The sequence below is a fragment of the Apteryx mantelli genome, chromosome 28 (assembly GCF_036417845.1).
Source record: "Apteryx mantelli isolate bAptMan1 chromosome 28, bAptMan1.hap1, whole genome shotgun sequence".
NCBI classification, from domain to species: Eukaryota; Metazoa; Chordata; class Aves; order Apterygiformes; family Apterygidae; genus Apteryx; species Apteryx mantelli.
Genome location: NC_090005.1, coordinates 5,505,912 through 5,519,777, shown reverse-complemented (window position 1 = coordinate 5,519,777; position 13,866 = coordinate 5,505,912). Strand labels below are relative to the sequence as shown.

General features: G+C 53.0%; 1 protein-coding gene across 1 annotated transcript in view; it reads right to left on the bottom strand.

Moving 5' to 3' along the window:
* Positions 1-13,866, bottom strand: part of SCN4A (sodium voltage-gated channel alpha subunit 4) — a 34,598-nt gene that overhangs the window by 5,813 nt on the left and 14,919 nt on the right. The window contains exons 15-20 of the mRNA XM_067312189.1: positions 10,412-10,840; positions 4,756-4,885; positions 4,286-4,440; positions 2,775-2,948; positions 2,035-2,157; positions 1,448-1,726 (exon numbers count right to left, since the gene is read on the bottom strand). Of these exons, the coding sequence (XP_067168290.1) occupies positions 1,448-1,726; positions 2,035-2,157; positions 2,775-2,948; positions 4,286-4,440; positions 4,756-4,885; positions 10,412-10,840 (1,290 nt within the window). The remainder of the gene's footprint in view (positions 1-1,447; positions 1,727-2,034; positions 2,158-2,774; positions 2,949-4,285; positions 4,441-4,755; positions 4,886-10,411; positions 10,841-13,866) is intronic.

The following is a 13,866-nucleotide window of genomic DNA, read 5'->3' as shown; positions in this document are numbered from 1 at the left end:
AGAAGAAGAGTCAGTATGAAGCACTCAGGGCTGTGGAGGACGTTGGGTGCGTGTCAGGGGCTTGGTGCTGCCGGTGGTTTAGCTCTGAGCACACCTGCTGAGCCTGGCCTTACTGCTACACTGTGGGCAGCCTCCCCATGCAAACGGTGCTGTACATGGGTGCAAGAGAGACCATGAGTTGAATCTGCAAGAAAAACGTCCTGATATAGAAATACTGAGGCTTTACACATGTGCACACACATTCACATGAGTGTATACACGTGCTCCATTCTGTGATTGACATTACCAGTCATTTGCAGAAATGCCAGTGCAAAACAGGCTGGGAAAAGAACAAATAGACTTTTTATTCCCCCAAACAAGGTGCATTTTCTTAACAGCAGAGCTGGACCAGGAGACAATTGCTTCCCTCCCACTCACTAGACCTGTGCCACCTCTGCGCAGCACTGACTTCTTTATTGCTGCCTCTGTTATTTGATGGGTCCTGATCCCAGTGGGGAGGGGGGCACATTACATCTGTTACAGGTTCTTGTGGCTGATTTGTTAAACAAAAGGCTTGAACATCTTGTTTCCTGAATCTGATGGAACAACAAAGCTGAAGAGGAAGCTGAATTTATAGCTGGTTAATCACTTCAAGTCATGCTCGGATTCTGCAACAACCACCAGTCCCGTGGATCTGAAGGGACTAACCCCAGCCCAGCCAATAACAGGACCCACACCTATATTTTTATTAAAATTGCGGTGAGCAGTTCCCCTTCTGCTTGCCTTGCTCAGCTGTGGGGGGTTCACTGGAAGCGCTGCCTGGCCGCATTCACCCACTGCACTGCAACGGACACACACACCTCTTTTTTTCCAGTCATCATCTTCCCTATACAAAACTTTTGCAGCCTACTACTATATCACACCCAACTTTTCAAACAGGGGGGTGGGAAGAGATGGGAAGCAAAAAACCTACCTCCCTGCAGGAAATCTGTTATGTTGCAAAATAGGAATGGGAGAGTCTGGATTTTAGGAAGCTGAGAGACATAGGGAGCTGAGAGGCCTTTCATGGCTCTAACTCCCCTGTTTACGGCATATTCCTTTTTCAAATAGTGGCACTTTAAACTTCTTCCCTTTCCTATCAACTCTTCTGCTCTTTCCTGAGTCCTGTGCTGTGCAGAAGACTGTTAACACAGCTACAGGCTTGGAGCTGCCTATATTCATCTGCAGCAGTTCCCTGGTAATGTTTACCCTTTCCATCTCATCTTCTACCCTGTCTCTTTCCTCCTCAACTCTCCAGGGCCTTTGTCAGTCTGTGCTAAATACCAGTTTGGTGTCAAGAGGCAGCCCAGCCCAGCGGACCCACTCTGGATATTGGGGGAGCATCTTGCCTTAGCCCTGATGGCTATTCATGCTGCCGTGGTAGGAGGATGCGTTACTTGGAGGGATGGCAGCTGCTTTCTGTACGTACCACCTGTAGCAAGGACAGATATCCCAAGCCAACATTGTCGAAGTTGACCTTGACGTTGACCCATCTGACCTCGTTGGTGTAGAGGAGGGCAATGCAGTCACTTTTGTTGTTCACCACATTGATGTCGAAGAGCTCGCCTGTGGTGACGTTAATGCATCGGTAGTACTTCCCTGCAAAGAGGTTCACCCCCATGATGCTGAATATCAGCCAAAAGATGAGGCAGACGAGCAGGACATTCATGATGGAGGGGATGGCGCCCAGCAAGGCGTTCACCACCACCTGCAAGGAGAGAAAAGATCGAGGAGGGCTACCATGGAGGATGAGGCTAGGGAACCAGGCTAGCATGTGAGAGCACACCAGAGTGGACACTCACATCCCACTGCCCCAATCTTATCCACCCATGCAGCACCAAGTGGGCTCAAACTGGGCTAAGGGTATTTTGGTGTCAATCCCACTGGTCTGGAGGCCGATGAAACCCAGCTGGGATCAATCCCTGATGTAGGGGATCAGCAAGGCACCAGCTTTGCTGCATAGTGCTCAATTGCATGGCCACGTCAGAGCCAGCAGCATGTGGGGGAGGCACCTACCCTCATGCCTTCAAATCTGGACAGAGCTCGCAGCGGTCTCAGAGCCCTCAACGTTCGCAGAGACTTGATGGCTCCCAGCTCGGAGTATCCCAGCCAGTTCGCTGTCAGGCTGATAAGGGAAACCTAGGGGGAGCAGCCCAAGGAATTAGCAGTATCTCAGCTGGAAACAAAGAAGAGGAACTGAACCACATCCCTGCACCTCCTACCTGCTCTACTGTGCTTCTCTACCTGCAACACATCCCCTAAGGCCTCTGGTTATGATGTTGTCTTGGAACAAAGGGAACTGGCCCTGAGACCTTGGGTCCCCAGCAACCAGACCACTTGGCCACTGTGTTCCTAGTCTGTGCAAGGAGGTCCTTGCCTTTTGGATGTGAGGGTGGAGGTGACAGGGGACACAGAAGCACTGCATGGGCTGAACGGCTTGCTGTGCCATGGAGCACTTGGGAAAACCTATGTCAGTTCACACCTCTGCCGGGACCTAGTAGAAGAGCATTGTGGGCTTGTTCTTGACATGGACGTATGAAATGGAAAGGGATTCTGCAGCTAGGGAAAGGTACGGCCCTTTCCCATAGAGCATTGTTATTCTAAATGAGTGTCTAAAGCCCTTGTTGCACAGTGACTCCAATACCCTTTAAAATACAAATACAGATTTTCAATAGCCTGCTACAGACCCCTGTCACTATCTCCCCAGTCCCCTGGCTAGCTAGGACTCTGGATGTGCTTAACAGACAAACACTCACATCAACTATGAGGAAATCAAGCCAGCACCACGCATTGGTGAAGTACACCTTGAAGCCGTAGGCCACCCACTTGAGCAACATCTCAATGACGAAGATGTAGGAGAAGACTTTATCAGCATACTCCAGGATAGTGCGTATCACCCTCCGTTGTTCAATGTGAATGTCTTCAAAAGCCTGGAAAAGGCATGGAGCTACATGACAGTCTTTCTTCTGTTAGACCTGCTGCACAGCTCAGTGCAGCCACATCCACTCTTGCATCTTCCCCATTTTCCTGGGGCACAGGGCAGCTTGAACAGTTGAGAACCTAACTACAGGTGACATTTATGCGATCAACACGGGATCTAACTCTTGTTTTCAAGCTCCTGTTAGATCCGTTGAGCAGCATCTGGGGGAGGCAAAGCTGCACTGAAGCAAATATCCAGCTGCATCTAATTCCCATCAGCCTGAGCACAAGTCAAAAGCCTGGACACCTACCTGCACCTTTAGATGCCCAGGTAGCCTTAAAAATGACCTTAGCAGTTTGGGTCACTGATATGTCCACACAGCACACAAAAAGTTAGGGAGCAGAGGTACTAACATGGCAATCAGCTGTTGCACAGTTGTTTTAGTCAAGTGATGCTTTTGATTCTGGCACTAGCTACAACCTCAGGCATGTCCAAACTGCATTTCAGAGCTTGATGCAGATGAGATGCATTGTAAAGTATGTCTGAAAATTGGAATTCGGGCCCCGTATCCTTCTTCCCTCTCTGTTTACCCCCAAACTTGCCGAGAAGCTGGTCTCTCCATTAGCTCTGTAGATTTACAGATTCAGCTGAGCTATATTCAGCCCTAATACTCAGAGAGGGCCTATAGTCTGATGCACAACTTTTTGATGAGGTCAATGTGAACGAACACCCAGGCATGGAGAGGGCACAGCAGTCAGTGGCTGGAAGTGCTGAACAGCACAATAATAATCATGAATCATTTGTAAAGCACCTCCTGACAGCCAGTTATAGAGATGGCAAATCATGAACCATCCCCATAAAACTAGATAGATTGTACAGCTAGTTCTCATGTGAGATTAAGAGCGGGAAGAGAGGCTGCAGGGAATTTAATTCCCTCGAGCCCATAGACCAGAGTGAATGACGCATGCTGGTGCAGCATGGAGAGAGGTGGCTTTAACTGTACAGGGTTAGGGCTCTTGGAGGTCAAGGATCCTGTTGCGATGCTGTATGTTTGGCAGACCTGAACCAAACGGGGTGTTAACCCTGAAACCTCTGCCTGAAGCTGTATTATTTTGCTGCCAATCAAACAAAAAGGTAGGTAGCAATAGTTGCAATGAATCTGAAAATGCCTCCTGTGCCTTCCCGGGGCAGCACAAGACACATTCCCTGCAAGCCCTGCTTCTCACAAGGGGCAACCAGGCGAAGTGCAAAGCCTCTGGAGCCGCTGCCAGGCCCGGCACTCCGGGGCTCCCACCGAGTCAGGGAGCTGCTACAGAACACAGGGGCAGGGTGAAAAGTGAGACCTACCAGCGCCCCGCTGCTGAGGAGGATCATGAAGACAATGAAGGTCTCAAACCAGTCATGCTCTACGATCAAGAAGCAGGCTTTCCGGAGGTTCCACCACATCTTCCCTTTCTCGGAGGTGATGTCGACATAGAGGCAGGGACACCTCTTCACACAGGCTGGGGACAGGGAGCCGTGCGTTACCTCCACGCCAGAGCACTTCCGCAAATGAGAAACTATCCGTGTTTTTATTGCCATTTTAATTCCCTCCCTAGGAAGAGGCGGTAGCAGGATCCTGCTGGGCTAGGGAAGCACCTTCAGGAGGGGAGCCCTATGGGGACCATCTCCCCAGTGGCTGCAAGAGGATTTGGAGATTGGGCTGGGTGACCTTGGGCGCTGTTACGCTGCAAGTGGTTGGCTTGGCAGTTTGCAATGGCTTTTCCATGTCCACCCTCCATCTCTGTCAGCTCCCCCAGCTCTGTTTGGCCCCTCACCTTCTGTGAAGCACTCCTCGGGCTCGTTGCTGTCCTCAGCCTCTTCTGCCACCTCCTCCTCCACCGGCAGCGGGGGCTTGTAGTCCACGGTGCTGCACAGTGACGACGCGTTGTCACTCGACAGGGGATTCTGTGAAGGGCAGGGGAGAGGCAGCCTCAGGGCAGGCCAGGCACCAGCAGCGACGCTCACAGTCTGCCAGTGCCTCTATCCAGCCATCCTCCGGACTGCTGCTGGGCAGGAGCTTTGCACCCTCTTTCCATGGGGCCGAACCCCACGTGGGGCCACTTCAGGACCTTCCAGACTGGAGGAACAGACCTGGTGAATCCTCCGGCCTGGAAGCAATCACACAGCGGCATTGGTCCCCATTTTATTTTATCCAGCTTTGGCTAGCTCCAATCAAGGCACCACACTCTGGCCTGTGCAGAAATCAGCCCTTTCCTCCCAGGGGTAAAACACACCTTGGCTTCCTGTGCACCGTGATGAGCAATTACCAGAAAGCTGGCAGAACAGAAACCCAACTCCCTTCCTCCGGAAGCAGCCGGGGTGGCAGGTCTCTCCGAACGTGTTCCCAGCTGCTGGGCGCACAGACAGGCACCGTCACACCCCACGCCTGGGCCACCCATGCGGAGAGCGCTCTCCCTTGCTAGGAAACGGCAGGGGTCGGCCCAAAGCTCCGTTTCGTGACTGTGACGTCCCGAAACCAGTCCCGGATGTGTCTCGACAGACTAGAAGATGGTCAGGGGAATGGGATGCTTTTCAGCAGAAACAGTGGAGGGCAAAGTCCTATTTCCAGCTTTATTTTCAGGTTTGATATGCATTTTTACAACAAATCTGAGCTCTCCTTTGCTAGTACAGGAGACTAAGCCCGAGGCCTTTTTGTCTCGGTTTCCACAAAATTCATTTCCACCCCCCCAACTCCAGGACATATGCACAAGAGCATTTCTAAAACCTTGCTGGGGTCCTGGCCTGCGGGCAGATATGGGCACAGACACAGCCTGCCGCACATGTGCTTGGAGGGGTTTACAAAAAACAGCAAGCTCCCAGCTTCCACAAGTCACTGTTAGTGGATTTACAAATCCCAGTGAAGAAAAAAAGAATGATGAGGAGATATCTGATATCAAGCACTGCTGGCGTTTTATGGGAGCACGACAGGTTCATCCACCCAAGCGCTAACACGACACTGGGATGCAGCAAGGGAGCCCACTGGGGGCATTCAGGAGCCCTCCTGCGCCTCCCAGCGGTGCAAATCCCTTGCCTGGAGGCTGCTTTGAGTACAGTTGTCTTCCCCTTTTCTTTTGAAAACGCAGCTGCCAAAGCAGACACCAAAGTGCTCTCTTGGAAGAGGCCCAGAGCAAAGCTGTTTGATCTGCTGGGGCTGGAAACCTCGGAGGACTGTTGGTATGGGAGCTCGCACAAGATTCATTTTTTGGCACAGTTCAGAAGAGAAAAAGGTCCCCTGACTCCACCTTTCCTCCCAGCGCAGTGAATCCATCTCCCATCCAGTTTTACCATTATTTCAGGCTGCTTTCATACCTCCTCCTCCTCCTCTGTGCACCCCCCACCCAACAAACTTTCTGACAACCCCCTTTGGTATAATTAGACCTGCAGAAACCCAGGCTCCCACCCTGGCACTTATCTCAAATGCTCCTGGCTCAGCTCGCTCTGAAGAGCTTTTAGACCAAGGTTCACCCAAGTTCAAAACCTGCATCCCAAATAGCTCTTGCTTGCTCCACCTCATGCTGCGGCTCCATTTGGCTGCCTTCCCAGACACCACTCAGTAGGCCCACAGGGGTTGATAACAAGAGAAACCTTGGCAAGCCTCTGGCATTGTTTGTTCACCCTTTTCTGGCTTTCAGAGAAGACCTTCTGCCACCTGTGGGGAGGGAGCAGATCCCCATACCTGCCTGTCCTACCTGAGAGCAAATAGGGAGAAGTTTGCTGGGCTGAGGATCTCATGATGAGGGCCATGCAGGATGGCATTGGTTTGCACAGAAAGGAGGTAGTCCTCCCCCAAGGCTGCTAGTGCATTCAGCAGTGCATAAAGGAGATGGAGGACCAAGCAGCTCCAAGGCTAAGAAGCCTGGCTTAAGGCAGACACCCAGGTGAGGCTGGGGTATTTTGAAGCACTGTCATTGCCTGCAGCCACAGGGGTCATGGCCACATCATTAGGAGAAGACACTGCTTTCAGGGGCCCTTACAGCCTGGGTACTGCATGCCTCGAGCAGGTCACTGCTGCCATGGTGGCACAAGCTGGTGGCTTTGTAGGAGTAGTGGGACCATGCTGGGGCCAGGCTGCAGGGGGGCAGAGAGAAGCAGCATGGGGATTAGGAGGCCTAGGCACAGAGCCAAGCTAGCTGTGACCCCAAGGAAGGACACACAGAGACCGTCTGCCTCCAGGACAAAGCTCGCAAAGACAGGAGACAGGGACAAACCAGCCCAAAAGTGCTGGGGTTCAGGAGAAAGGTGCCCAAGAGGCACTTTGCAGGCTCGTGTAACTTGGGAGCTCTGCACTTGCCAGTGCCCAGGGCAGGTCCTGTGGGACAGACTGGGATAACTTGGCTGTTACCACTCCACAGTCCCCAATCCACATGCCTTCCAGCAGTTCTGAGGGCTCCCAAGCCCCCATGTGCCTGCACCAGCAGGTTTCCAAGGCAAATTTCATCACACACCTGGTATGAGAGCTCCAGCCTGGCTGGGCATTTCCACCCAAAACCCTGATCCATGGCTTTATCCATGCTTACCAGCACCGGTTGAAGACCAGCATCCAGGCGCTAGGCACCCAGATTCACCTATGATCCCCTGTAACACATGACACTTGGCAATACGCCCTCGATGCACCAGCGCTGGCCTCCAGAGCATCGTAGGGGAGACATTATCCTGCAGAGGGCAAGAAGGTCCGAGGCATCCCCTCCCAGGGGATGCCAGGGCAGCTCAGGATGCTGCAGCACAAAACCCTCAGGGCAGAGCTCTTGGTAGTCTGACACATGGATGAAGAGTCCTGAGCTGCAGCACCAACTCTTTGCTTAACTGGAGCACACCAACATTGCTGCTCTGTCACCTCCTCGCTGCTTAATGATGCGAAAAATGAATCAACCATAAGAGGCAAAGATGCTTGAGGAGAGCAATTATGCTGCCACATTCCTGTCTTTTCTGCTGCTTTAGTTACACCCTGAAAAATATCTTTGGAAAGATATTTATCCTTGGAAAGGAGCTTCTCTAGAAGGAGGTGAGCATTTATCAGCATTTGCAGAGCAGCTGATTCAGAGACACCCCCCCCCCCCCGCCCCAGTTTGCCATCATCACCAGAAGCCTGTGTCCCCGACTTGAGGCACTCTGTCGGGCTTTGGCTCCATCTGGAGCTAGTCCATGGCATGTGAACACATGGAGCTAGCAGAAATCTTCCCTGAGGCTCAGCTCATCATAGCTTTCACCACTGGGTGCCTAATTTCTAATTACTGGGCAGTCATTTAATGCAATAACCCCCCAGCCCCGTGCCTGTCCTGCCCCGTCAGGCAGGGGCCTGGTTGGTAGTGCAGCTCCCTGGATTGCACCTCGTCCGACTGATCTGAGCTACCGAAACCCCTGCAGCCGATAGGATGAGCTAGTAGTTGGTGCAAGAAGGTCCCAAGAGTTGCGGTTTGCCCGCTGCATGCTCCGATCATCCAGGACCGGCTTTCGAAACACGCTCTTGTGTGATCTCAGCCAGGTGCAGGGTGTCGGAGTGGGTGCCGCTAGGTGTCAGCTGAACACAGCCGGACAGCGCCGGGGCTGGTGTGCCGGCGCTGGGAGAAGTCTAATAGCTGCATGCTACCGTTTTCCCCCAGCAGCCGGGTTGCAAAGGACATTGCTGTGGTGAGGACATCAGGGTGTTAGCGGGTGAGAGACGGAAGCCTGGGGGTCCCCGCAAGCCAGACTGGACATGTTCCCCGAGGCCGCTGGGTTGGCATTAGCATTGCCTCCTTGCAGCACATCCAGCTGCGGTACGGCACGGTCGGGAGGGTACGCGCAACCAAACTGGACTTGCAGCAGGAGGAATGGGGGGATAAGTGTGCGGGGCCAACTCCGTCTTCCTGGCTGGCAACATTAGCGGAAACAACACAGCAATTCCCTTTGCCCCTTCCCTTGGCCAAGGGATTTGGAGGTGCCCCAGGCAAGTCTGGCCCTCCTGAGCACAACTCGGCAGCGAGTTTGCAGTAGGTCACTGCCAGCCGCAGCCTTTCGTGCCACCTTCTTCCTGAAACCCTGACTGCTGAAAACATACTGTTTTGCAGAGCTCTTCTCCCTGTCGGTGCGGCACCGTACCTGTTGTAGGGACAATGCGCAAACCCCTGCAGGCCGGGTGCTGCAGGAGGCCAGACAGGGGACAAGACCCGCTTTTGTTCCTCAGTCTGCAAGGAGTCTGCAGATGGGGAGCGAGGAGGAAGCCTCTAGGATTTTGTGAGTCCTGGTTCATTTTCCAGCCCTGTCCAGGCTTTCTGCCTAATCTCAGCCAGTCACTCAGCAGCAGCAGCTGTAAAATAGAGGCTGCCCTAAGCAAACTGCACTGAAGCTTTTGGGGAGACTGTAATAGCACAGGTGGAGCAGGGAAACAGAGGGACTGAAATGCAGCTGGATTCAACAGCAGGGAAGTGATGCCAGGCTCTAGCAACTCATCCAAGATCCACATCTCACCCAAACTGCGCCTGTTCCACCTAACGCCCTTCTGCCCTAGCAGACAGCCCTGAGCCCTGGATAGTGCTGAGGCAGAGCTTCCCAAAGGCTCCTCAGCCTCTGGGCAGACAGGTTTGCCAGTGACAGTCATGATAAGGCCCCAGATTGGAGCTGCTCCCCTACTCGTATAAAAACCTCTCCCTTTCCCAATGGATGTAATTGCTTCTCTGCGGTGTCCCCACTGCCCTGCATTTCCTCAAGTCCTTGGTGCAACCTTGCTCCAAGCAGTAATTTCCCATCAGACCATCAGGCTCATTTTTGTGCCTGCTCAGATCTTCCTGGGTTTCTTGTCTCATGCCTCCCTGTCATCATCTCGGAGCACAAAGGTGGTTGCCTCCGTCCCACGAGCCTTGACAGTCCCCTCTGCGCCTTGATGTAGCAATACTGGCATCAGCTGTCTCGTCAACTTTGGATCCAAAATGCATCGCTTCATGTTCACTCGTGCTAAGCTCCATTTGGTTTCATATCCCCCCTCAAAGATGCTTTCTGAGGCATTAGCAGTGGATCCAATGTTAGTGCCATCAGCAGATTTCCCAACTTTTCTGGCATCAAATTCCTCTCTAACATCTTTAGCCCCAAACTGGAGTGCTTTGACCCTTGCACCAACCCTGCGGTTGCAGCAGTTTCCCCTGACGTTAGCAATAACCCTGTAGCCTGATCCAAAACACCCCATACTCTGGCTCGGACCCCCACCATAGCTCTACCCTCCAGCTCGTGCTGGGAAATGGCAGGTTATTTTTTGCTAAAACTCCCCAAGTTCAGCCCATGCCACACACCAAACGTTGCGTTTTGGAAAAGCTAAAAGCAACTAAAACCAGCATCTCTCTGTGGGAAGTACTGTGTAACTGGAGGTACAGGCAGACTGAACCGCTGAAGGGGGTCAGTCCCAGTTTTTGCGCTGAAACCATGTTTCAGCATGAAACCCTGCCACCGCTCGTTTCTCACCTTAGCATCTTCAGTGTCAGACTGCGTGCTCGTCTCTTCCTCGTAGAGGTCAGACTCCTCTGAGGCAATGGGGACATGGACAGTCAGGTTGGGGTTGTTAATGAAATTCATGTGGTCCAGTTCATCCATGAACAAATGCTCTTTCACAGTGACTCCATCCATGTACTCCGACTTGGGTTCCTGGACAGTGTCCATGTGGTTTAGCACAGAGTTGTCCATCTTACTATGTTCTTGCTCTTCCTCTGGGGCCTTCTTCCCCTTCCACAGCCTGTGGAGTAGCATGAGGACAGAGGTCTTTACAAAGTCGATGCCCTTGGTGATTCTGCCAATAGCAATCTGCAAATTGTTCATCTCTCCATCATCATCAGAAGCTGCCAGGCTATCGGCACTGAAGGAGCTCAGCAGCAAAGCTAAGAACAGGTTCAGGACCTGGAGGGCACAAAAGCAAACACCAGTGCTGATGTCTGGCACCAACAAGGTCCCCACAGGCTGGAGCAGCAGAGGCTCAGCGCTGGCTGTGGAGAAGATCCCTTTGCTGAGCACTTAGTGGGGACTCTCTCTTCCCTTCACCCAGCTTTGGAGACCACATGGAGGTCTGCTCCCCTGGGGCATACAGACACCCCGACCCCATCACCTGGAGGATGTGGGCTGCATGTCCAGCTCCTCACTCCTCCCTGGGCTGTGATGCCCCCAGGATCACCCCAGTCCACTTGGGTGCTGGTGAGAATCTGCCAAACCATTTGTGAGCATCACCTATGCCAGTCCATACTGTGGCCCTTCCCAGTCTCCCCTGTGAGTCCTTTAGCAAGTCCCTCCCTTCTCTTTCTTTGTGCTCTTGGCCTGGCTGGTCCCCAGGTGGGACTCCCCAAGCCTACGGCACTTCTTCCCACTGCTCCTGAGGACACAGCTCAGTCTCTTCTCTTCCTGGGGAGGCATATCCAGCTTTTTGCCCTCTCCACTTTCCTAGCTCCATTAGCTTGGATGCCCAACAAACTCCTGAGGGTTTCCAACACCTTGGAGCCATGTGAGAGCCTACGTCACAGCTGTAACCTCACCCCTCTTCTACCATAGACCACCCTGCTCCATGGAAAGCAGAATTTCATCTCAATACAAGCCAGTTCATGGAATGCAAACTCAACGCGCTATACTGTTCTGACCATGGGCTCTCTGCTCTTCTTTCCTCAGTGCCCAAAACATCACTGGACCTAACTGCAGCCTCAGCATTAATGCTTGGCCTAGGCCGACTTGCCGTATGCAAAAAACCCAGACTCCAGTGCAGCTAGCGAGAAGGGGAGCAGGACAGGCTCTCCCCACAGTGCAGGAGCATTGGCAAAGCAAATCTGAGAAATGCACTTGCTGTGCGAAGCCGGCCGTTGGGCCAAGCCCACAGCTGTTGATGTTTGTGCCTTTTTGTGCCAGCCGCGTATCTGAGAAGGGAATTAGCTGCTATTCAAGGTCACTGCTGTTTTCACATGGCTCATACCATATGACTTAAATCGCATCTTTAAATAAATCCCTAGTATCCCATCAGTTTAATACTTATGTTAAGTACCAATTACAGCTAATAGTTTCTGTTGCTGTTGGCACTGGCTTTTTGGACAGGAGTCCATTACCTTGTCACCTGACCGACTTCCTCCCTTTTCCCTTAATAACTCCAAAGGAAATGCTCAAAGTGTCATTAACAGTAAAGGACGACTGGCCTCTGCCTTATCCCACTGGATGGGAAGCAGGGGAGAAATACACACCTCCCTGCAGCCAGGATACTCAGGAGACTGTATGGGACATGCTCCAGGAAATGGAAGTACCTGAGATGCAGAAGGGGGCCGTGGCAGAGGGGACGAAAAGGGCAGAGCTGGCTCTGAATTGGGCTTTAAAGTTTCCCCTTGCAGCAGCACAGAGCACAGCGGAAGCTGCAAAACTTGCCCAGAAAACTGGGATGCAATCTCTGGGCTGGCTGAACCTCCCTAACCTGGGAGAACAGCCTCTGCTTCCATCAGCTAAGAAATGAGGCATCCTGCTGCCTATCTCCCCTCTGGGAGAGTCCCCTGAGGGGATGGATAGACCCTCCCCCCTAAAAACTTGCTCCAGAACCGGAAAGGTCTCCAGGGCCCTTCTGGTTGGACTGGGAGCCCTGGCTGGATTTCCCAGTCCCTGAGCTCCTGTGCTGGCTGCAAACCATCCTGGAAATGCTTCTGCTGCTTGCAGGTGATTTTCAGCCTGGTTTTGCATCGTGATTCAAACAAGTAGGACCCCTTTAAAGGCACCATTAGAAACTGACGCTGAAAACTCAGTCCCAGAGAGGTTTTGGATCGAGGCAGACACGGCAGTGCTTGCCCTGTGGCCACCACTAACCGCTGGGCAATGGGCAGCCCTGGAGGTGGCTGCTCTTTACTTCAGGTCACGGTCAGCTTGAAGCTTCATATACGTGGGATGAGCTGTGGGATCAGCTCTGGGCAAGGCATAATACCCAAATCCTGACTTTCTGTCCTCTGATGGAGACCCTGACCTGAGCCATGGGGCAGTCCAGGTTTTACCCCCAGGCTGCCACTGCTCCGCTGGAGGGCTGTGCTGGCCTGGGGATGGAGCAGCCATCCGGCGCGCGGAGGGAGGTGCCAGCAGCTCCCTTGGCAGATAGTTTTTCAAAGCAAATTCCAAAGGGCTTACACAACCCCGGCAAGTAATAGGAGCGATTCGGCAAGCCGCTGCGGTTCCCTTCCCTGCCTTGCTCCTTAAGAAAGGAGAGCAGGGCCCACGCAGCCTGGAAAACAAGCTTCAAAGCCATCAGCAAGCAGGTTACCAAGTTTAGAAAGGATTTCACACCCTCCTGGAACTCGCAGGCCTGCGTCCGCAGTGCAGGCAGCGGCACAGGGCAGCAAGCGGCTCGGGTTAGAGGGGAGGTAAACAGGGCCTGGTTCAGGGCACGAGGATGAGGAGGCCAACGGGCAGCGGAGAGGGTGACTGCAGCTGGGATTTGCCAGGGCACAGGGGCTTGCAGGACTGGAAGGGAAGGACCTGTGGAGGTGTAATGCATCCTGGGGATGTCACCTGGACCAACTTGAGACAGAGTGGCTTGGCAGGGCGAGGACTGGGGATACTGGGGGTCTGCAGCTTCCTTCCAGAAAGGACCTGAGAGCAAAGGCGAGCCCTAGGGTGAGCTGAGCATGCAAGAGAAACAACAGTGCCTCCATCTCTCATCACAGGAGAGCATGGAAAGCCACGTGGAGAGGAAAGGGCAGTTTTAAGATGAGCTCCCTCTTGTCCCAAAGTTGCTCCCACATTTCCCTAAAGTCTGTCATCACACCTTTTGTTGCCTCAGTTTCCCCTTTCACTCCTCTGGTTTCAGCATAAGGTCCCTCAGGCAGAAGCTGCTTCTTATCCTAGATTGTGAAGACCTGAGCACACAACACACCCCCACACTGGCCTCCAGGTATACAGGAGGGAAGTCTAACCCTTTG